Source organism: Mastigoproctus giganteus, chromosome 5, assembly GCF_048544385.1.
Source record: "Mastigoproctus giganteus isolate SK-2022 chromosome 5, ASM4854438v1, whole genome shotgun sequence".
Lineage (NCBI taxonomy): Eukaryota > Metazoa > Arthropoda > Arachnida > Uropygi > Thelyphonidae > Mastigoproctus > Mastigoproctus giganteus.
Window position 1 is genome coordinate 56090899 of NC_143579.1, and position 24580 is coordinate 56115478.

The 24580-nt window shown below is 34.7% G+C and overlaps 1 protein-coding gene across 1 annotated transcript in view; it reads right to left on the minus strand.

The window, feature by feature from the left end:
• Nucleotides 1-24580, minus strand: part of LOC150085411 (attractin-like protein 1) — a 310470-nt gene that overhangs the window by 181192 nt on the left and 104698 nt on the right. The window contains exons 10-11 of the mRNA XM_090374560.1: nucleotides 5705-5792; nucleotides 1643-1707 (exon numbers count right to left, since the gene is read on the minus strand). Coding sequence (XP_090230686.1) covers nucleotides 1643-1707; nucleotides 5705-5792 — 153 coding nt within the window. The remainder of the gene's footprint in view (nucleotides 1-1642; nucleotides 1708-5704; nucleotides 5793-24580) is intronic.

Sequence of the window (24580 nt, forward strand, 5' to 3'; positions counted from 1 at the left end):
CGAAAATATCGTAACGTGAACCCAATAACACATTGTTTTTTTTGGTAATTCATTCCAAGACCTTGGAAGTTGCAATTTTCACTATAACTAAGCTATTGATCTCTCTAAAATTTTGGTCATTTTTATAATGGAAATTGCATTACACTTTCATCATTATCATATGTTTGTTATAAGAATCAAGTTTGAACACCTTTTGTGATATTTTTCAAAAACACATTTCTGGAGGTCACTACCATAAAACAATAAAATCAATTTCCACTTTCCAGTTTATTGGTCTTTTCAGTTAGTGTAATCAATTATAAACAGGTAGTAAACTTGATCTTATTGAATTTGCAATAATTCCAATAAATGGAATTCTTGGGTTTTTACGTTATTATGGTGAAATGTGTTCCCCCTTCACTGAAACCTTCGATCATATAAAAAACAAATAAATTTTCAGAATCTTTTCTTAATTCCTTTTTACTTATTACAATGGTGAAGGGAAAGCAACCGACGGAAAGTGCAAGCGTTGGCAATGCTAGGAAACAAAACAAAATTGATTTAGAAATGAAGATGATTAATTCAGAAGTACGAAGCAGGAAAAAGTTTGTCATCTATTGCACTGAATTAGGTCTCACTGCTTCAACAGTAAATACTATTTTAAGGGCAGTGCACGTATAAAAGAACATGTTAAAGGATCAACATATTTTACACTGGGGCCAGTGGCCAGTCTGCCCCAACAGTGACCACAAAAACAGTGTTCGGGTGCTATATCAAAGATGGAAAAGCTATTAATAATATGGATGGAAAATCAGATAGAGAAGCGAGTACCCCTGAGTCCAATGGCCATTCAAGAAAAGCCAGAAGTATTTATGAGGATATTAAGGTTAAGTATGGCGAACCCCAAGTCAAGTTCGTGGCAAGCAACGGGTGATTCAATACGTTCAAACGTCGCGCTGGTTTCCAAGACATTAAAGTTGCCAATGCCGATTCTGAAGCTGCAGAGAAATTTTGTGACGTGTTGGAAAAAACCCTTTCTAAATCTCCACAGCCCTCAACTTCTGCAGCGGCGTGCTTATCAGCTAGAGAGTTAATTCTGGCAACGACGCTCGAAAGGTAAAACTTGCTGATATTATGCCTGTCAAAATTATAAATAATTTTGACAGGCATAATTTAAGTAATATTAATTTAAAGAATAATTTCAAAATTATTTTATAATTTTGAAATTTTTGTAATTTTGTACACTTTTGTAATTTTTCCTGTGCATGAGATAAAAAAAAAATTGAATAATTCTATTTACATGTTCGTCGAACATTTCTTTTTTGCTTCTATCAAATTCAGTGCACATAGTTGCAAGTGCGGAATTTCCCTAAATGCTTATTTAGGGAAATTCCGACTTACATAGCTTTCTGTGGAATGCAACCGGGGAGTTCCTGTAAAAGATAAATTCAAGCATAAAAGACAAAATAAATCTCTGATATTACTAAACTATCTTTTAATTTTGCAAATTGGGACAAAAGAAAAAATAACTTATTTTCATAAGCTTTTTTTTTTTAAATTCATCATAATTGGAGGACTAGCAATATGCTATAAAACTGGAAATGATAAAGTGATAAATTACTAAAAGATTTTTAAATTTTGAACCAAATAAGTCTATACTTACCAGGCATAAACTTTAATAAGCTGCTTAACATCTGTCCATTAAATCCGCCAAACACAAATACAGATCTGAAATATATAATACATTTAATCTACTAATTACAACAAATGAAATTATTTAATTTTTAATTATTGATATTTAAACAAGTTATTAAAATTAATAAATAATTAAAGAAATATTATAATAACACATTTGGTATTACATCAAAGTATGCTCTGAGTAACACGACTATTTGTTGCTATGTCTGTTTATACTCATTTCAATCCTAGGACTTTTTTTGAACAAAGAGTGGAAAAAAAAAAAACTGACACTTTTTTTCTTAATTACCCTTCCAGAGTACATCACAGATCTACACATTGAAAATTACTTCAAACAACATGTCCATTAACATACAAATTGGCTTGAAATTTTTCAAATAAGTGCTACCATCTCTGTGGTTCCAGTTCCAAATACTTGTAGACACTTTGTAATAGATGGCAGCATAGGAAACAGCTTTTAAAATCAATGAAAGTATATCAGGCTTAAGTCCAAGTTTGCAGATGATACAAAGGTTGGCAGGCTGTTAATGACAGTAAAGATAGTATGCTACTGCAACAGGATCTACAAATGTTAGGCAGATGAGCTGAGAAGTGGCAACTGAAGTTTAGCATTGACAAATGCAAAGTACTGCATATGGTTAGCAGTAACCCATGAGAAACATACCAACTGTGTGGTACTATGCTCGGGGAAGTGGAGAATGAAAAAGACCTGGGAGTAATTGTGCAGTCAGATATGAAGTTCTCTGAGCAGTGGAGACAAGCTGCCAGAGCAGGTCCGGAGTCTTGTCAACGATATATAGGAATTTTACTAGCAGGGATAAGGAGGTGATTATCCCTTTGTATAAGGCAATGGTCAGGCCACACCTTGAGTACTGCATACAGGCCTGGAGGCCTCATTTTATGAAGGATGTAAAGTTGATAGAATGAGTACAGAGAAGGGCAACAAGATTGATGAGAGGAACAAAGGGGTGCTCTTGCCAATAAAGGCTTAAGTTCTGTAAATTTCAGCGTTTGGAGACTAGGCACCTGCGAGGCGATCTGATTGAGGTTTATAAGGCCTTGAATGGATTGAGCAGGCTCAATGCTGATGGGATTCTTCCGCTTGCTCAGATTACAAACCTGAGGCGGCATAGATTCAACCTGATGAAAGACAGTTGTAGAATAAATGTGTGGAAGTTTGCCTTTAGCCAATAGGTAGTTATTGCTGGAACAGACTCCCATCTGTTGTGGAAGTTGATAGCTTACATAAATTTAAGGCTGAATTAGAAAAACATTTGGAGTCACCGGGTGGAAAGGTTTTTTTTTTTTTTTTTTTTTTTTTGGCTGATGCTGTATAAGCTTGCTTTCTTGCATCATATGCCTCAATTAATGTTACTGCTAATATATCTCTATAATTTAGATCAGAAGTTGGCAGAATTGAATCAAGGAATATATAAATAGATGTAGAGGATATTACTACATAAAAAAAAAAAAAAAAAAAAAAAAAAGTAATGACAGGTTTTATTTTAAAAATTTTTTAATCTAATTTGATTTTTTGATACTAATTTTATGCTAGGGTTGGACAACAATCAAATAAGATAAAATTAATATTTTAAAGTTTCTGTGAGTGAATGTAGGAAATTTGAAGGCAAGAGGCTTTCTCATATTTGGCAAATTTAATTTTGAAAAGATTAAAATCTGTAATAAAATCGAGGGTGAACACTATATTACAACAGAAAGTTGACTGCTGAAAAATCTTAAATTATATTTTGCCTAAAATATGGGTTGAGAAAGTCAGACACCTACATATTATACATGTAGGTCTCTAATTTGCTGATCTGGACTAATGTTCTTCTTTCTAATATTTATTAATGATACTGATATATTTCAGTTTAAGGCTTAAGTTTCCAGATAATACAAAAGTGGCCAGGGTGATTAATGACAATAATTTGAGTATCCTACTTCAACATGACCTACAAAAATTGTTTGGATGGGTGAAGAAATGCCATCAGTGGTTTAACACTGGAAAACACAAGTTCTTGCATTTGGGTAGCAGTAATCCAAAAGTAACATACCATTTGGGTAGAACTAAATTCAAGGTAGTAATGAAAAGGTCTTGTGGTTACAATCTAATATGAATTTCCCTGAATAGTGAAGATGGGCTGCAGGGACAGCTCATGGGGTTCTGTCAATGATCTATAGGAACTTTTCCAGCAAAAAAAAAATTAAGAAAATGAGGTAGTTATTCTATTACATAAAACAACGATTAGGCCACATCTTGAAAATTGCACAAGTTTGGAGATCGCATTTTAGGAAAGATGTAGGCCTGCTGGAAAGGAAAGAGTGTAAGGTTGGTTAAAGTTTGTTTGTTTGTTATTTGGTTTTTAGGAGCATTAGCAACTAAGGCCATATTGCTCCGGGATATGCAGTGGTCATTCCCTGACCTTTCTGCATCCTCCGTATTTGGTGGTGACGGTTGGTTCAAGTACAAAGGGATATACTTATTAAGAATATCCCTCTGTACTTCACCTTACTCAACCCTTTTAAGGCCTTAAAAGTGACTTAAAAGAGTTTTAATTTGAAAAAAATAAAATAAAACTAAATGCCTTTCAAAATCAGTTTTTTTTTTTTTTTTCAAATTATAAGTGTAAATTTACATTTGTAAAACAATCCTCATTTACACTGAATATATCACTATGGCATAATCTTTTAGAATTTAAGATAAATTTTTGTATGATTCAGTATGGACCTCATCACTAACATTTGAACTTTCTCCATAAATGTTTCAAAAACAATATTATAATTTTTACTTTTTTTTTTTTAAATGAAATTTATTAGGGTTTTTTTTTTTTTTTTTTTTGCAAGTAAGTGTCATGCTTGAAGGAATGTTCTTTTTTTTTTCGCACTGAGAAAACAAAACAACATTAATGCACAACTGTTCTGTATCTGGATAACCTGCACTTCTTGTTTCTTACTGCTAAGAGATTGAATATGTTCTGCCTGCTTCCAAACTGCATCCCCATATAAATTAGCATATGTTAGAAGAAATTTGAAATTCAGCAATAATTACAGACTTCTTATTCTTTTGTCTCAGTTCTTAGTTTTATCCACAACTGAATTTAATTAATTTTATCTGCAATTTTTGGTTTTCTCAACCTGCACAGTGCTGAACCTTTCAATAACGTGTAAAAAATCTACTCTGAAAATGAAACCGAAATCAGACCACAAACAGAATACATGCTGGCAGCACCCACTAAACCATATTTTATCTGTACAAGATAAAAGAACAGATAAAACACAATAAAAGTTACAGGCTATTTATCTGTACAGGTTAAGAGTCAGATAAAACATGATCAAAGTTACAGTGCTGTACATATGTATGGCATTGTAACTTTGAATTACTGCAGTTTTAAGTGCATCATGTCAGGCTTACTGACACAAAAGATCACATGATTTTGTGATCCTATACAGATAAAGCATGATCAAAGTTACAGTACTATACATATGTACAGCACTATAACTTTGAATTACTGCAGCTTTAAGATCATGTCAGGTGTGCAAAAATTGCATGATTTTGTCAAAACGATACAGATAGAGCATGTACTATCTCTTGGATGGTGTAATGGTCAACTTACTGATGTTTTCCTCTCTTGGATGGTGTAATGGTCAACTTACTGATGTTTTCCTCTGCCCTCTTCTGCTGAATTTAGCCTACACAAACATTTTCCGGTGACCTAGTTTTATTGAACTCACTCACAAAAAATCGAGTTACCAAGAACAGCATTAAATTCAGTTTGAATAAACCAGAACTTTAAAGCAAAATTTCTATGGAAATTTTCAGAATTCAGAGATGGACAAATTCAACTTATTGATATTCAAGTTAAAAGTACCAGATATTTTACTACTCTATTATATATTTTATTAAGTCAGGATGTACAGAAAAAATCTCAATTTAATCAATAAAGCATGACTATGAAAAATTAATATTCTTTAAATATTAAAGTTAAACTAAATCTGACATTATAATAATAAATGTTAGTAACATTACCCATTATAAGCAACTGCTGTATGACCAAATCTTGCAATGCTTTTATTAGAAGAAACTGGAAAACTTGCTGAGTACCATGCATCACAAGCTAAAATAATTATATATCACAGTATAAGTTAACAGTGCCAGCTTTTAAATTGCATTTCTTATCAGTTCTACAATAAAGTATTTGTTAATCCTGAATAATAATGATATTACAAGAAACAAATGACCTCCTCCCAACCAGCAAACCCAAGTAACCTGAATAATATATTTAAAAAATATATATTCTCCATTCAAGCAGCTATGTATGTGGTTATCTATTATAAATCTTTGATTGAAATGTACAGCAAACCTTCAGTATTCGCTGTTTCCATTAACTACAATCCATTTATTATTATGGTGTTTGTAAGGTACAAAGGCAAAGGTACAAAGAAGCTACTAATTCAGTAACTATGGTTACCGTTAGTTATTCAATGTTATAATCAATATACATAATTAAGGTAAGAACACTATTTTAATGCATTACAATAATATAATGAAAAGAATGAGTTACAAACCATACTCACACGTGTAATACCTCTCTCTCTCTCTCTCTCTCTCACACTCACACTCACCCCCACATCCCCTACATAAAATGTGACGATGCAAAACTATAAACCCTAATGAAATTGTCATGTTAGGTTGGCTGTGATCAAAATGTTGTTTAGAAGTTATTGGGTGGATGAAATAGGTTTTTTTTTTTTTTTTTTCTTGGTATCTTGACCATCAAAATGAAACTGCTTGGAACATAGTACAAATGGGATGTTGGAGAAAAATTGTGCCCTGTTTTGGTTTACATTTTTGTTTTTCTTCAGTGCTGCCTACTATAACTGATACTTCAATCTTCAATGCGGGCTCTGTACGAATAGAGGTGTTGTTACAACAAAGTAAAAAACACATAACCCTAACATATTATGTTATTTTATTACATAACCTGTAACAAGGTAACATATAAAATAATGAAAGGATGTTGCCAAAGAAGACAAGTGTGAGGAGTTTCTCGAATGTTTTGGTTTGGCCAATCATAAGGATAGCGAGGCTAGCATCCTCATCCTAATTTGAGAGTGCGAGTTCAAAAATGGAAAATAACCCTGTAGTTCCTTAACAATCTCAGAGAAGACCACATGTGCAGAATATACACGATGCTGGTAAAAAAAAAATAATAATAAAATAAATAAATGTAATATAATATTGATGTAAAGCAGGAGCGTAGAACCTTTTTCTGGCTAGAGGCCAAAACAAATAAAATGCTGAAGGCTGCACAGGTTGTTGCAGCATTCAGGTTGCAGACTGCAAGACCAGTTCCTTACCACTAATTATGCATTTTTCAAAATTAAATTAAATTTTTGTTATATAGATCTGTATTTACAGTTTTTTAATATTTAATAATTAAATATGAAAATCCACTGATTATTATATAATACTAACATTCCTATTACAGTAGAACTTCGATTGTCCTTCACCCTATTTGCCGTCAGTCTGTTAACCGTCACTTAACCCCACTATGCCGTAACGCATTGTGATATTGGTGCCATGTGTCACTGCCTTTGTTTACAACCCATCATATACAGTTGTACTTGAACCTCTTGTTTCATATTTTAATCATTTTTATTTAGTAAACCCATTGAAATTACAGAGAAACATAAGCGAGTAGTGTTGGAATTATCACAAAAAACTGAAATAATCAATCGTCAAAGAAAATGTGAAAGTGCTACAAGTATAGCATCAGTTTATGGAATAGGAAGAACAGTAAATGATATAAAGCATGATGCATAAAAAATTGAAACCCAATGTGTCAACAATGGAAACAACTGATAGTAATGTCAAAAGTCATAAAACAATGAAGCTTGCTGAAAATGAACAATTAGATACAGAAATGTTTCAATGGTTTGTTCAATAACATAGTCAAGGAATTCCATTGTCAGGACCTATAATAATCGAAAAAGTCATTGAAATCAATAAAAAACTAGGCTGAGATCCTTCATTCAAGGCTAGCATCAGATGGTTGGACAAATTTAAGTTTTGCCATGGTGTTCAACAGTTGTCGATTCAGGGTGAGAAGCTAAGCGCAGATAGCGCCACAATTTCTGTTTATCGTGGAAAAACTACAGAAGGAAATAGCTGACCAAAGTTTGGTTAAAGACCAAATATACAACTGCGATGAGACTGGCCTTAACTGGAAGGCACTACCTCAAAAGACACTGGCCTCGATGACTGAACATATGGCACCAGGATATAAGATGCAAAAAGATCGCATTACTATAATGGTATGTGCTAATGCCAGTAGTAGTCATAAATTGCCTTTGGTTGTTATAGGAAAACCAAAAAAGCCTAGATCATTTAAAAATATTAATTTAAATGCTTTGCCAGTTAAATATTTCTCACAAAACAATGCGTGGATTAGCCATGATATAATTCATGATTGGTTTCATAAAATATTTGTACTGTGTGAAAGATCACATTTGGCATCAAAGTTTTACCAAAATATGCAATGCTACTGATGGACAATGTGCCTACTCATCCCATACATGTATGTGATTTAAAAAACGATCATGGCAAAATATCATGCCACTTTCTGCCAGCAAACACGACATCTCTCTTTCAACCGATGGATCAAGGCATGATTGAGAGTATGAAACATCGTTATCACAAAATGCTCGTTCAAAAACTTGTTTCAACAGAAAATAAATTAGATGTGATAGAGTTTTGGAAAAGCTACACTATAAAAGATGCAATTTTCAATGTCACTGATGCCCGGAATGATGTTCCAGTTCAAACAATACAAAGAAGCTGGAGTAAGGTGTGGCCAGAAATATATTCAACTGATACAGAAACCATTCCAAAGGAAACTGAAATTTTGTAGTTATGTTCGAATGTTCCTGATTTTAAAAATATTTCGATGGAGGAAGTAAATGATTGGCTGGATATGGACGTCGGATGTGAAATTTTAGACAATGAAATTCTGCAAAGGGTGATGACAATTTCGGATGATTCTGAAACTGAAGAAGAAAAAGCTGCTGCTGATGGAACAACAAACATAATTAGCCACTGTAAAGCTTAAACTATGTTTTCAAAGTGCATTGGGTGGTTTGAGTGAGGTACAAGAAGAAGCAGATGCTACACATGTTCTTTTGCATAAAATTCGTAACATCACCTCCCAAAAGGCTCGAGGGGTAATGAAACAAAAGAAATTTACTGACTTTTTTTAGAAAGGAAATTTAATTATGTAATATTGTTTTCTTTTAAAAATTTTTTATGACATTACTAGACCAATGTAAATCAAAATATTAAAAATAGATACGTATGTAGATATCTGTACTATGATTTTTTGATGACCTGTTAAAAAATAAATAATAATTAAAGTTTAATTAAATTTCATTAGGTTATGTATTATGTAATAAAATAATACAAGTTAGATGACCCGGTCTATTGTATGTATAATGTTTTAATGTACGCATTCTATTATCCGTCATGGTCTTGGTCCTGTACCCTGACAAATAATTGAAGTTCTACTGTAAGGTAATAACAATATTGCTAAATTCTGAGGAAGATACATAAAACATGAAAAAAGTAATATAGAAAAATAGACTATTATTAAAGGATATTTTTCAAAGTCAATGTGAAACTATTTTTTTTCTGATGTGCTAGTTTTAAACTCAGGGGAAGCAATAACACTTAAATGCCTATATGGCCACAGGGCACAAAATGTGAAGAAGTGCCCTACATGTAGTCCATAGGTTAGACACTTATGGTGTGAAGTATGCACCATCAAGGTGCATACATTACTGCATTATGTATCCTAACAATATTAAACTTCATTACATTATTTATGTAATTGGTTTCTTTTAAATTTCTTTAATGACATTAGAACAATGTTGTATGTAATATTGTTTTCTTTAAATTTTTTTATGATAAGGTAATGAATTTTTTTTTCATTACCTCTCTAACATGTTCGCTAAATGGAGGATGTTCAGTGAACAGAGTTTAAGCCTATGGCACACTACTCAATAGATGGCAACAAATGACACTTCTGAAAGAAAATACGCAAGCAGGGTTCTTTGATCAAAGTTCTATGAATTCACCAAGAAAATCAGGGAAAGAGGCAGTCTCCATACTTACATTTGCATGTATATCATTCACAAATTCCTACCTATATTATGTCTGATTTGCATTCACAGAAATGTGACTTTTTAAATTTTCTAATTTCTTAGAAGTGTAATTTCAATGAATGAGAAGTCTGAACCTGCTTTTGTTAAGCAATATAAAGTGAAAAAGCCTAGATGTAAAATGTAATTTCATTCTTTTTTTTGCATGTAAATGTAGCTTAAAATACAAATGATACCATGTAAGGGTATTTGGATGAAAAAACCAATGATATTAATCATTTTTGAAATACCATACAATTTTTAGTATCTACTGCAATGTATGGTAATGTGCAACACTGATAACACCATTCTGAATGGTTTTTTCGGTGTTTGTAAATTAATAGCTGTTTTTAACTTTGTGTTTTTACACTGATTTCAAAAATGTTATTCGTTTTTTTCTATCATGTATAATTTTTCACAAATCATTTAAGTTGATGTCATCAGTTGTATTACTGAATGTATTAAGTTAGGAGTAAAAGCTGGAAATATGTAAACTAAATGTTCTGTAGAAGAATAAGAGAAATTTACCCCAATATATGGTTTGTAGAACATTTCCCTATGATACTTTCCAAAAATTAAAACGAATATAACATTAACACAAAATGCTTACAGTAAAGAATATTGAAAACAATTAAAAAATCAATTGAACATAATTAAAAAATCAATTGAACAAAATTAAAAAAATAATTAAAAATTTTTAAAAGTTTAACGTAAATTTTAAACTATCCAAGACATTTTACATTTGTTTAATAATATTCATCTGAGACTCAGTTTTACATTGGAAAGAGAAAATAAGGATACTAAGTCATTAAATTTTCTAAATTTCATGCTTACTCGGGACTCAAATAAAATCCAATTTAACATCTAACAACAAACACTAGTATGCTTCTGCATTATAACAGCTATCCCAAGTTCACCTAAAAAAGGTGTATTATCTTTAATCAATTTATCAATGCCTATAAATATTCAATGACGGAATCTGGTTTACATTCAGATATACAGATATTAACCAGAAGATTCTTAAACAGGTGTTACCTCCTTGATACAAGAAACCAAATTAGGGTACAAGCTAAGGACAGGATACAAAAAACTAAACCAACCAACAATAATAACATCAAAAAATATTTTATTTCTGTCTGTACATTGAACAGAGGTACAAAGAGGTTAAACAAATTCTTTAAAGATACTGAATTTAAGATTGTGGCCAGACCAATATGGAAATTACACGCTATACTGAACAATTGCTCAGTCCTGTCCTCATTTGCAATACAAATAAATGACCTGCTATACAACATTTCTTGCGGTGATTGTGACTTATCTTACCAAGGATCGACGCGGTTTCTGCTGAATTTTCAGGTTAAACAGCAAGCGTCCTCAGTTCGCACTTCTCATTCAACAGCGTCAGAATTAGCCTTTCATGCCATTAACGAAAATATACTTTTTTATTCAACGAGGCCAAAATACTTAGTGTTCAACATAATTATGAGACTATTAATTGCAGAAACTGCCGAAATTAAATTACATGAGAATTCTATTAATGTTTGCCGTCCATATCTAATCTGCGATTTGTGGTCTTTTACATACATGCACAAAGCCAAATAATCTCTATTTAAGATTCATGCCCATACATACTCCATAATTTTCATTCCTGTGATTATGACATACGGTTGAAAAGCTTTGTCAGCTTCAAGGAAAGAAAATTCGTTTTTTTTTAAATTTATGTTAAAACTTTTTTAAATTTTTAATTAATATTTTAATTGTTTTCTATATATTTTTTACTGTAATCATTTTGCATTAATGTTAGGTTCATTTTAATTTCTGGAGAATCATACTACGTATCATATTGAGCTAAATTTCTCTTATTTTTCTACAAATATTGAAATCAACGTAGAACATATTGAGCATCATAGATCTGGTTTATACTATCAAACTAAATCTTCGCATGTTGACAACTTTGTCTTCAATCATTTGTTTCTTGGTACCTGAGAGCTCCATGCAGCAGTGTTTATTTAGTTTATTTTTGAGGTTATCATGTCAGACTTGTGCTGAAAAGTGAGTAAATTATCTTCACACAAGTGTTTGAACAATCAAAGTCCACGGACATCAGGACTCAAATGGAAATAACTGTGGGCATTTTTAGTGTGAATCACGACTTCGTCATTTGTATAGCCCAGGGGTGGCAAACCTATGGCACGTGTGCTCAAAGGGGGGCACACAGTCTAATTTTTTGGGCATGTGGAATTCAGAGCATCCCAAAAAAACTGAGTCAACTATTGAACAGTTTTCTTCAAGATTTGTCAAGTTCAGAGAATTGGAAAAAACTGAAAAATTCATTAAGTTTGCAGACAGCGTAAAACTAGCTGAAGAGAAAATGAAAAAGTTTGTGGATCGATCTGGATGATTTTGAGATGCAATTGATTTATTTTCGGAGCAGCTCAATTTGGAAGCAAAAATTTATTGATCTCAGAGCTGATTTAGAAAATATTGAAAGGGAACAACTAGTAACAGGATCAGCAAAGAAAACTGCAGAAAATGATGTATTAAAAGTTTGGAGTACCATTCCTGAAACTTTTGTCTGTTTAGCTGGCAACAGCATTACAATTTTCTCATCAATATTTGTGAGTAGTTGTTCTCAGTGATGAATTTTTTTAGGTCTAATCGTAGGAGTAGTCTTATGGATGAAAGTAGTGCTGCATGCATAGCTCTAAAAGTTACAATGTATAAGCCTGGTGTAAAGTATCAGTCGTCAATAGTGCAGCAACAGAAGTCTCACTGATTTTTTTTATTTATAATATGAGAAGTTATCATTTTAATTAAATATAAAATATAAAATATCAAATATTAAATATAAAATATCATTTTATATTAAATTTGTTCTATAAACTAAAAGTTACATTTTTGTTATGATTTTATTTTAATACCTTTATTAAAACATCTTTGAATGTTTTTATTTCATTCTTTTTTTGGTTATGCTTTTGTCAAGTAAAACGTGTAAGAGAAAAATAACAATACAGTAGAACGTCGATTATCTGAACTAATTGGGATCAAGGTTGACTCGGTTAATCAAATAGTTTGGATAATCAAACATACAGGAGAATACCCAGTTTATACAAAGTGTAATTAGGCCTACCATCAAATTATTGTACGCAAGATTATTACTACTGTATTTTGAAATATGAAATATTATAAAATATAATTGATTTAGGAAATGGTTTTTGTAAATAACAACCAAATCGTTTTTAAAAAACAATGTATATTATATTTATTTTGAACTTACTTAATTGTTTTACATGGTTTCAACTATAAACCACACTTTTTTTTTACTTAAACAGATATAAACAAACACAAGTAATTGCACACAAATAAGAGGATAATGAATCCTGGGAAGGTTTATTTTTTAAAATATGTAATCTTAAATTTTTCTTTGAACCATATGAGATTGTCTTTTTTTTCATGGCGAGATCTCTCATCCTCTTTAATAGAAGTATCTTCGTAGGATTGCATTCAGACTGTTACTCACACCATGCCATTGCAGTTTCTAGCACAGTGAAAGCCTCTGTGTGAGTGGGCCTTCAAATACATAAAGTGGCAGGAGTAATATTTCAGCATAACAACCAGTGCACTAAAAGTAGATACTGTGATTTTGGGGTAGGGGGCGATGGTGGTTTGGATAAACAACATTCTGCTGTACTTTGCAAAATTCTGAGCAGCATGCGAGGGTAGTTTTTTTAAATGATTTTGCCAATTTTAGCATGCACTCTTAAAAATGTTTGTCACCCCTGGTATAGCCTAAGTCATGTATTCTAAAGCTGCTCTAATTATTAGCTCTAGAAAGAATGTCTATTCTTTACAACCAATGTAAGGAGTGTACCATTCACAAATTACAACTTGGTGCATTACAAGAAGAATTTGAGTCACTGAAGAAACAAGTGCTTGTCCTAGAAACAAATGTAACTGGGAGCTTGTCAGGGACTCAAGTATCTAGTGACCATCCAAGTAATGCACCCCCTATTCAGGTTCCAGAAAAGAATAGTCAAGTGCAGACTGCTCTGGTCGAAGGTGATCTAGTTTTATTGAGACTTTGTCAGGGAAACGGTTAGCATTTTTTGAAATAAAGATAGGTGATCCAGAACCAGACTGTTTACAAGGAGTGACAATTGATGATGTTACTAACAGATAGTCAGATTTTAAGGGAGGTAAAGAGAGAATTATCATTCAGGTGGGAATTAGCAATATTAAATGTGCACAGTCTGACCATCTGCTGGATAAAAATAGGACTATGCTGAAAACATGCCACGAGTTAGGTCTGTTTAAGTATCTGCAATTCTGCCTAGACATGATAGGAGGGATTATAAGCTGAAAGCCTTGGGGATTAACTCAAGACTTGTGGGAATCTGCAAGGCTCTAGGGAGGAAATTTTTATCAGCGTGGACCACATTTGTAGATAGAAGGAATCTAGTTTGCAGAGATGGCATTCATTTCAACAAAGGTGATGCAAGGATTTTTGCCAGTATCATTAAGGATACCCTAAGGGATCAGGGAAACTGTTCGGAAGGAGAAGGGTAATTTAGATCCACATTTATCTGATGATATAGAGTCAAAATAATGCTTGCACTCAACTCATGAATTCTTGTTTGTTGCCGCAACAGCCAATGCTGTTAAGACATTCTGAGAGTAGCAATATTTCAAATGAGGGGAAGATAAAGCTTGGGATAAAAACCTAAAAAATTTCAAGAGGTGTGTCAGGGTAATAAACTATAGCAGATTACTTAGTCTCGATTATGTCTACAGTAATATCAGGAGTGTTGTCAATAAAATGGCTGAATTTGAGCTCCTGGTTAGGACAACTGATACTGATATAACAGGGCTAACAGAAAGGCAGCACCACCTGGAAATTGGTGATGACAAATTCCACAACAGAATATATATAAAATGCATTTAGGGAAGACAGAATAGGTGGAAGTAAGCTTGATATACCTTCATCGATATCATTGATAAATACACAAAACAACAATGGTCCAAACACAAAACCCTGGGGGACTCCGTTAATAACATTAGTCCATGTAGAGCAGTGTCCATTTATTAGCACTCTCTGCCTTCTCCCACTCAACTATCCCTTTATCCATTGCAGAAACTTGCCCATAATGCCATACAGCTTCAATTTGTATAGCAGTCATCCATGTGCAACAGTATCAAAAGTTTTCCTGAAATCCAAGTATATGATATCAAAATTATTTTTTGAATCCAGTTCCTTTGTGACCACATTGTACTATGCAATCAAATTGGTCAGACAAGACTTCCCCTTAACAAACTCATGCTGTGTCTGAACTATTACTGAAGTCTTGTCTAGGTGATCTTGCATCACTTCTTTAACCAGTGACTCCATTATTTTCCCAGGAACAGAAGTTAAACTAACATGTCTATAATTATTTGCGTCACCCTTTGAACCCCCTTTGTGAATTGGGGATACATTTGCACATCTCCAGTCCATGGGGACCTCCCCTGAATCTAAGAATGCTCTCATAATTATTGCCAAGGGTTTGCTTACTTCCCTCGCTGCCTCCTTCAATATAACTGGATAGATTCCATCTACCCCAGGTGCCCTTTTTAAGTTTAACTTCAACAATTTCTCCACCACTTTGCTCTCCATTATTACAAAATCATTTAGCTCCCAGGTAGAGTTTAGTAAACTTCTGTTCTCCCCTTCCTTACAAAATTCCTCATGTGTGAATGTAGATGCAAAATACTCATTCAGTTTGTCAGCTATCTGAGCAGGATCCTCAACAGTCGAACCAACAACATCAAGTGGACCAATCTGATTCATCCCCTTCCTTCTAAAGCTTACATAAGTAAAGAAGTCTTTGTTGTTTTTCTTTGAATCTTTTGCCAAGGATTTCTCATAATCGGCCTTTGCTTTCCTAACCTCTTTTGTGACTTGATTACAGACTAGTTTATATCTGCACTGGCTTCACAGTGTCACCTGCTAATTTATATGCATCCCATGCATTTTTCTTCTCTGCCACAAGCCCCAATTCATCTGATATCCATTTAGGCCTAAATCTTGAACAGTATTTCTTAGTTGATATGAAAAAACATAGTAGCTTCCAAGATCAATTCCCTGAAAGCCTCCCATTTAGAATTCACTGTTTTTAACATCATCAGTTGATCCCAATGTATATAATTCAAAAACTGCCTGAGACCACTGTAGTCACCTTTACGAAAACAAAAACCCTTCCCTTTACCCTTGATGGTAGTTACATCTTTAAGTAAATCCAACATCAGTAGACTGTGATCACTGTCTCCTAGTGGTTCCTTTATCTGCAAATTCCTAATGCACATTATCACTGCTGATAATCAGATCAAGAGTATTACCCCCTCTGGTTGCCCCTCGAACATGTTGCTGTTGAAAACAATAATCCAATAAATCCACAAGTCTTGCTATTGTGCGAGTGACCAACTCACATGTTCCAGACAATATCTGAAAAGTTAAAATACCCCATTACAAGACATTCTGATTTACTGGCCCACTATTTCTCTGCACAATTGTTTGTTGTACTCATCAGAGTCATTAGGCCTATAACATACTCCTACTCTCATTTTCTCTTTCCCAGTGTTTAGGTCACAACAAACTGACTCAACATTGCACTGTCCACCCACACGATGCACTTCGTTCGATTTTGTGTTTCTTAACAGCATAACCCCTCCTCCCTTCCTGTACACATCGTACTCCCTAAATTCCAATTTTGCATTGCTTATATCTGTGTGACACCATATCTCTGATATCCCAACAATATCTGCCTTTGATACCTTGATTAGCACTTCAAATTCATCAAATTTATTTACTATACTTCTGGCATTGGTGTACATCATAGGTTCCCAAAGTGGGCGGTAGTGCCCCCCAGTGGGCGCTGAAGCCTTCTAGCAGGGGGGCGATAGTGGGTTCAGAAGCAATTGGGGGGTGTTCAGGCAGTCTAGGGGTCGTGGCTCCTTATCCGTATTTTTATCTCCTCAGGGTCCAGTGGACCCAGTTCAAAGGTCAACTAATAAATTCTATAATTTTTACTCTATGGACACAGCTGAAATTCACTATAGGTGAAGCCAGAACTGTTTTCTTCGATTTTCCCACTTCAATTTTCCAAACCTTCTATTGAATTTCACGCAAATGACAAAAATGTGACATCGTGTGTATTTTTTTAGCCTTTTTCTGTTATTTTTCTAAACCCACCCTAATTAGCCTAGGGCCTTTGAAACGTGACAACGCGAGCCACTGTGAGTTGACATAAGACGCAATAAAGCGAAACAGTAGCAACAAATGTTTTTGAAAGGCGTACATTTTTGCTGTTTAGGAATAAGTTTCATTACAATCATCAGTCGAAAGTGTGATAGATAAGTGGAGTCATACAAAGTGTAAATTAAATCTTTTATTTTGTGAATATTGTTGCAAATTTTATTACTTCATTATGTCTGAATCTAAGAAGAAATGTCGACAGTACAGTATTGAGTATTTGAAATACGGCTTTATTCAGTCTCCTACGAACCAATTATTACCTATGTGCTTTATTTGCCAAAAAGTATTTTCAAATGAAGCAATGAAGCCTTCTAGTCTACAAGAGCATTTGACTAAAATGCATGCTGACGAAAAGGATAAAGATTTGTCCTATTTTCAAGTACTAGAAGAAAAATATTTTAAACGTCCAACTATATCAAAACTTTTTGCATCGTCCACTAAACAAGATAATGATGGATTACAAGCTTCTTATAATATTTCATTATTAATCGCAAAAGCGGGAAAACCACACACACAATTGGTGAGGAATTAATCTTGCCGGCAGTAAAAGAAGTAATAAACACTGTGCTTCATAAGCCAGCATCAGATATCATCAGGAAAATTCCTTTGAGCAATAATTCAGTGCAAAGAAGAATCGATGAAATGGCTGAAGACTTTGAAAAATCATTGTGTGATTATTTGAAGACATGCCAATTTTCCATTCAACTCGATGAATCAACTCTCCCAAATAATGAAGCACTATTCTTATCATACGTACGATTCATAAAAGAAGAAAAAGTTTGTCAAGAATTATTTGCTAAAAATTTGGAAGCGGATACAAAAGGAGAATCTATATTTAATACCATGAATAAGTTTTTTCAAGAGAAAGACATTCTATTCGTAATATTTTGTCTGCTGCTATTGATGGTGCTCCAGCAATGACAGGGTGCCACAAGGGTTTCATAGTGCATTTGAAACAAGTAGTACCAAATGTACTCACTATACATTGTGTTCTTCATTGTCAACATTTGGTTGCGAAGAATTTAAGTGAACGCTTGCATACGTCACTCTATTACGTTATTAGAGCAGTCAACAAGATTAGAAGCAATTCATTGAGTGACAGATTGTTTAGCCAACTTTGTAGTGAAAACGATGAAGATTTCAATCGTTTGCTGCTTCACACAGAAGTTCGTTGGCTTTCAAAAGGTATTTGTCTGAATCGATTTTACAATTTGTTTGATTCAGTACTAGAGTTCCTAGAAAACAGAGACGACGGATTGCGGGCCAACCTGATTACATCCAAAAATGACATCGCTTATTTGACAGACCTCTATAAAATATTTAATGAAGTCAATCTACAATTACAAGGTGATGAATGGAATTTAATTAAAACAAGAAATGTTATTGTCGCTTTTGTGGGGAAACTTCTTCTGTTCAAGCAGAATCTAGGCTGAGGGGAATATAGCCACTTTTCAAATTTATCAGCAGTGTCTCTCAAAAAGGAAGATTTACTTACATACTGCCAACACTTGGAGGTTCTCCCTGCTGATTTTAATGAGCGATTCAAGGATATTATAAACATGAATATACCAAATTGGGTTCTAGATCCTTTCTCACATGTAAACACAGCAGGATCATCAAATTTAGAAGAGGAACTCATAGAACTCACAACAAATGAAGAACTAAAAATAAAATTCAAAAGTGGATACCAAGAGTTCTGGCTTCAGAAATCAGTACCGACACTGTACTCTGGATTATGGAAAATAGTGCAGAAATTTTTAATTGCATTTCCATCTTCTTATTTGGCTGAGCATGGGTTTAGTGCTGTAGCGAATTTACTATCTAAGAAAAGGAACCGATTGCATATAACTGAGCGTGGCGATTTATGACTGTTTTTAACCCGATATTAACAAACTTAAAAATGCATCAGGCTTATCCTTCACATTAATTTTTTATTTTTTTTTTGTATTTTCACTTTGTAAGCTCGAAATAAACAATTTTCTAATACATTTAATGGTGTTTTAATTATTACAATAAGATTCTTACTAATGTAATACAATCTCCTAAAATGTATTCCGAATTTTCATATTTAAACCATTGTATGAAACTTCACATTAATTTGTTATTTTTGCTTTGTATTTTTACTTTATAAGTTCGAAATTAACAATTTTGTAATATATTTGATGGTGTTTTAATTATTACAATAAGATTCTTACTAATGCATTTGCAATCTCTTAATATGTATTCCGAATTTTCATATTTAAACCATTGTATGAAACTGTGCATAATGTTATTCGAGCATACACTTTACAATCTTTACATATGGGCTATGTTTCATCAAAATCGGAATAACAATAACTGTGTTCAAGATGAAGCACATATTGGCCATTATTTTTCAATAATTTAACAGCATAAGCAGTAATGTATCATTAGTTGCTATTTACGTCGAAAATATCAAACGGCTTGAACGCGGAAACCTGTTATAATGGGGGGGGGCGTTACAAAATTTATGTCTTGCAAAGTGGGCGGTGGCCTGAAAAAGTTTGGGAACCTATGGTGTACATGCAAGTATACTTACACCTGTTCTTACTCTTAGTTACCCTAACATAGCCAATGTTGACTTGTTCCATGATGACTCCTAGCAGCTCTTGAATTGCCCAGCAACCTGCTCTCTAGGCTGCTGCTCGTTACAATTGAAGCAGTGCAAGAATCGCTTTTGCCTCTGCCTGCAGTTACTGTTAATCTTTTAGTCTGTGAATCTCCCTCAACCTAGCAGTTTTCTGATACACCTAACACTGTCTCGATAGCATCAGCAAATATTCTTGCACCCTTTCTATTAAGTGTATCCCATCCCTGTAGAACCAGTCTCTCCTGTTAGCAAGCACAGACCACACTGAAAAAAATTCTACCCCATGAGCCTTGCACAATCTCTCCAGGGCCAAATTGATTGACAAGGCTCTCACCATATACTCCTTCCTATCGTGTCTGGGCAGAATTGTAGACACTTTCAACCCTAGCTCGCAACTTTTTTTCAACATAGACCTGTACTTGTTAAGTAAATCCGCAGCGCTCTTACTCTTAAGGTCATTAGTGTCAAAATGTACAACAATATCACCTTTTGTGCCCTTAAAAGATATCTGCTCTACAACATCATAAACATTTGTCCCTGGCAGACATTATTATTTATTATTTATTTATACCAGCATGGGAAGGCACTAGGGGTAAGAATATTCTTGACCTCATCATTACTAATGAATCAGATGACATCAAAGGCTTAAAGTACAGGAACCATTGTCAGGAAATGATGATGATGAAATCATCAGTTGGAAGATGAATAATATGTTGCAGCAGTTAAAGGTAAAGGCATAGGTTTTAACTGCAGAAGAGGGGACTCTGACAGTTTAAGGTGGTATATGGCATCTGGGAATTGGGAAGATTACCTAGGGATGGCAAACACATTTCAGTTATGGAATACTTTTAAAGCAAAAATCACAGAAGCCACGAATGCATGCATATCTTAAAGAAAATATTGTAGGAGGAGGATGCCAAAATGGATCTCTGCAGAGCTGGCTGGTCAAACAGAGCAGAAAAAGATAGCCTGGACAGTTACAGAGCTGTGAAAAGTACTCAAGCTTACAACAGCTACAAGCTGATCTGTTGCGCTCACCATATGTGACTGGCTAAGAGAGCAAAAAATGGGGACAAGGAATTTTTCACGTATGTGAATACAACAAAGAAGAAAGCTAATCAGATCAGACCCTTGTACACTGGGTGCGGGAAAGTCAGATAACCCAGCTGATGTGGATGAATTGAACAAGTACTTTGCATCAGTCTCTACTGACGAAAGACCATTCATGCTGAGAAGAGACTGCGAGTGAGGCTGAGCCATATGAAATTAGCGATTTTGTAATTACAATGATTTTTTATTTCCTGAAATTTTGAGTATAAAGGCAAGGAAGGCTCCTGGATTTGGTGGCATATACCCAGTAGTTTCGAGTGAGACCACCAGGGAGTATATTGAACCATTGAGGTTAATTATGAGGATTTTGGAATCAGGGGAGATTCCTTTGGATTGAAGACTTGCCAGCATATTACCAATATACAAAAGTGGTTCAGAGAGTGAATTTGGTAACTACAGACCAGTTAGTCTGACTTCAGTGGTAAGAAAATATCTCAAAAGGCAATGATTAAGAGTGCAATCCAGGGACATTTAGATAGATATGGCATTCTGAAAACACACACAACATGTCTTTGTTATGGGAAAATCATACTCAAATAACTTAGTAGGCTATTTTGACAGTTACTCATGAGCTGGATTTAGGGAACAATTTTAACAGTTTATTTGAATTTTAGCAAAGCATTTTACTTGGTTCCTCATGAGAAGTTACTGAATATTCTTGAACAGGTTAGGATTGCTTGAAAGATTCTATGATGGATTGCTGGGTGGCTGCAGGGAAGAAGGCAGAGGATTGTGATTAACTGATATTCTTCAGTTTGGTGTAACTTCAGGAGTGAGGTCCCTCAAGGACTGGTTCTTGGACCACTGTTGTTTCTCATTTTTATAAATGATATCGACGAATGGATAGAAGGCATGATGTCAAATACTTGTAGATGATGTAAAGATTGGCTGATTCGTTAATGATCAGAGCAAAGCAGCACTGCTTCAGGATGACTGGAACTGATTTCAAAGATGGTCAGAGAGGTGGCAGCTATGTTTTAATGCACATGGAAGACTGCTGCACAAATTGGAGTAGTGTGGCATTGGAGGCAAATTGCTGCTATGGATAAAGGGGTGGTTGAGGAGGAGAAGACAGAGAGTGGTAATCAATGGACACTGCTCATCGTGGACTAATGTTATTAGTGGAGTCCCTCAGGGTTCAGTGTTGGGTCCATTATTGTTTTCTGTATTTATAAATAATATTGATGATGGTATTATCAAGCTTAATGTCCAAGTTTGCAGATGATACAAAGGTTGGCAGGGTTGTTAAGGACACTACTGACACTATGCTGCTGCAACAGGATCTGGAAAGGTTGAGCAGATGGGCTGAGAGGTGGCAAATGAAGTTTAGCATTGACAAATGTAAAGTACTACATATGGGAAACAGCAACCCCAGAGCAATGTATCAACTCTGTGGTACTACACTGACAGTGGTAGAGAATGAAAAGGACCTGGGGGTAATTGTGCAGGCAGATATGAAGTTCTCTGAGCAATGCAGATGGACTGCAAGAGTAGCTCATGGTGTCTTGTCAATGATATACAGGAATTTTTCTAGCAGGGATAAGGAGGTGATTATTCCTTTGTATAAGGCAATGGTCAGGCCACCTTGAGTACTGTATACAGGGTCTGGAGGCCTCATTTCAAGAAGGATGTAGAGCTGCTGGAATGAGTACAGAGAAGGGCAACAAGATTAGTGAATGGAACAAAGGGTTGCTCTTCAGAAGAAAGGCTTAAGTTTTGCAAATTACAGTGTCTGGAGACTAGGCACCGGCGAGGTGATCTGATAGAGGTGTATAAAGCCTTGAATGGTTTGAGCATGCTCAATGCTGATGGGATTCTTCCTCTTGCTCAGAATAATCACCTGAGAGGGCATAAATTCAAATTGAGGAAAGACAGATGTAGGATAGATGTGCAGAAATTTGCCTTTAGCCAGTGGGTAGTTGGTTGGTGGAACAGACTTCCATCCCTTGTTGTGGAAGTTGATAGCCTAAATAAATTTAAGACAGCTGGACAGGTATTTCGAACGAATGGAGGGGTGAAGTGGAAGTGTTTTTTTTTTTTTTTTTTTGGCTAATGCTGCATAAGCTATAAGCTTGCTTTCTTGCATCATATGCCTCTACTAATGCTAATGCTGCTAAATGCAATGTCTTACACTTGGGGAATAGCAATCGACAAATAAATTAAACACTTGGTGTATAATTGAAAAAACAGTGGAAGAGGAAAGGGATCTGGGAGTAATAACATGGGCAGATAAAGTTTTCTGAACAGTGTAAACAGGTAGCCAGGAAAAACTATGGTGTCCTATTGATGATTTATCAAACTTTATCCTGTAGAGATAGGGAGGTCATAATCCTACTGGATAAGGCAATTGTAAGGCTATATTTGGAATACTGTGTTCAAGTATGGAGGCCCCATCTGAAAAAAAAGCCATTGAGCTTCTTGAAAGGGTTGAAAGACAGGCAACTCGAATGGTGAGATTGGCAGAAGGATGACTGTATGAGGAAAGACTTCAATTATGTGGGCTACAGAGCTTGGCAACCAGGCACCTCAGAGGTGACCTGACTGAGGTTTATAAGGTTCTGAGAGGGATTAGTAAAATGAATGAAAGTGGAATTCTGACTGTTATAAAGAATTCCAGAACTAGGAGTCAAATTCAAATTACAGGAAGAGGGTTAAGATTCAGATTAGGTTATAGGAAGTTTTCTTTTAGCCAGCTAGTCGTTGATTGCTGGAACAAGTTGCCCTCATAGATAGTTGAGGCTGACAGTTTGAATAAATTGAAAGGTCAACTGGAAAGTTGCCTGTGTGAGGAGGGAAACAATTTGTATTTTCTTATTTATTTGGAGTGTTTTTTGGCAGTGTAGCAAAAGTCTATGGTTTCCTTACACTAGATGGCGAATACTATTACCATTTAATCCAAACTTATTTTTTTATATTTGTGGAAGTTATGTAGTCCTCAAGCAAGGACAAGATATTACAGAATTTGTAAGATATGTATATTGTGCTTATTTTGGAGTGAAACTCCATGATCAAGATAAACAATGGGCTCCACATAAAGTTTGCCAAACTGTGTTGAAGCATTGAGATTGTGGAAGAATGGTAAAAAGAAGGCTATACCATTTCCAATTCCATGATTTTAAATGGCAGCCTTTGATAAAAATGGGGGGGGGTGCTGTTGCAGGTATACTTGTATATATACTAATGATAAGAGCAGAGTAAATAAATTTGATGAATTTGAAATGCGGATCAAATAATCAAATGTGGACATTGTGGATATATCAGACAAATGGTGTCACGAAGACATGAGGGATTCAGAATTTGAATAAGGGGAGTACGGTGTGTATGGAAGGGACATACAGAACAGGAGAGGGGTGGTTATGTTCTTGGTCAAGAAGCACAATACCTAAGGCAGTGATCCAGTGGACATCAGTGGACAGTGCAATGTTGAGTCAGTTTGGTGTGACATAAGCACTGTGAAAACAAAAATGAAGGTAGGGGTGTATAACAGGTCTAATGATTGTGGTGAGCATAATGAACAACTGTACAGACATACAGAGCGGGCCAGTAAACCAGAATTTCTCATAATGGGGGACTTTTTTTCACTTTCCATGTATTGACTGGACCTAGTGGGTTGGTCACTCACACAGTAGTAAAACCTTTTTGAATTTATTGGATGATTGGTTCCTACGTTAGCATGTTACTGAGACAACAAGAGAAAGCAATAC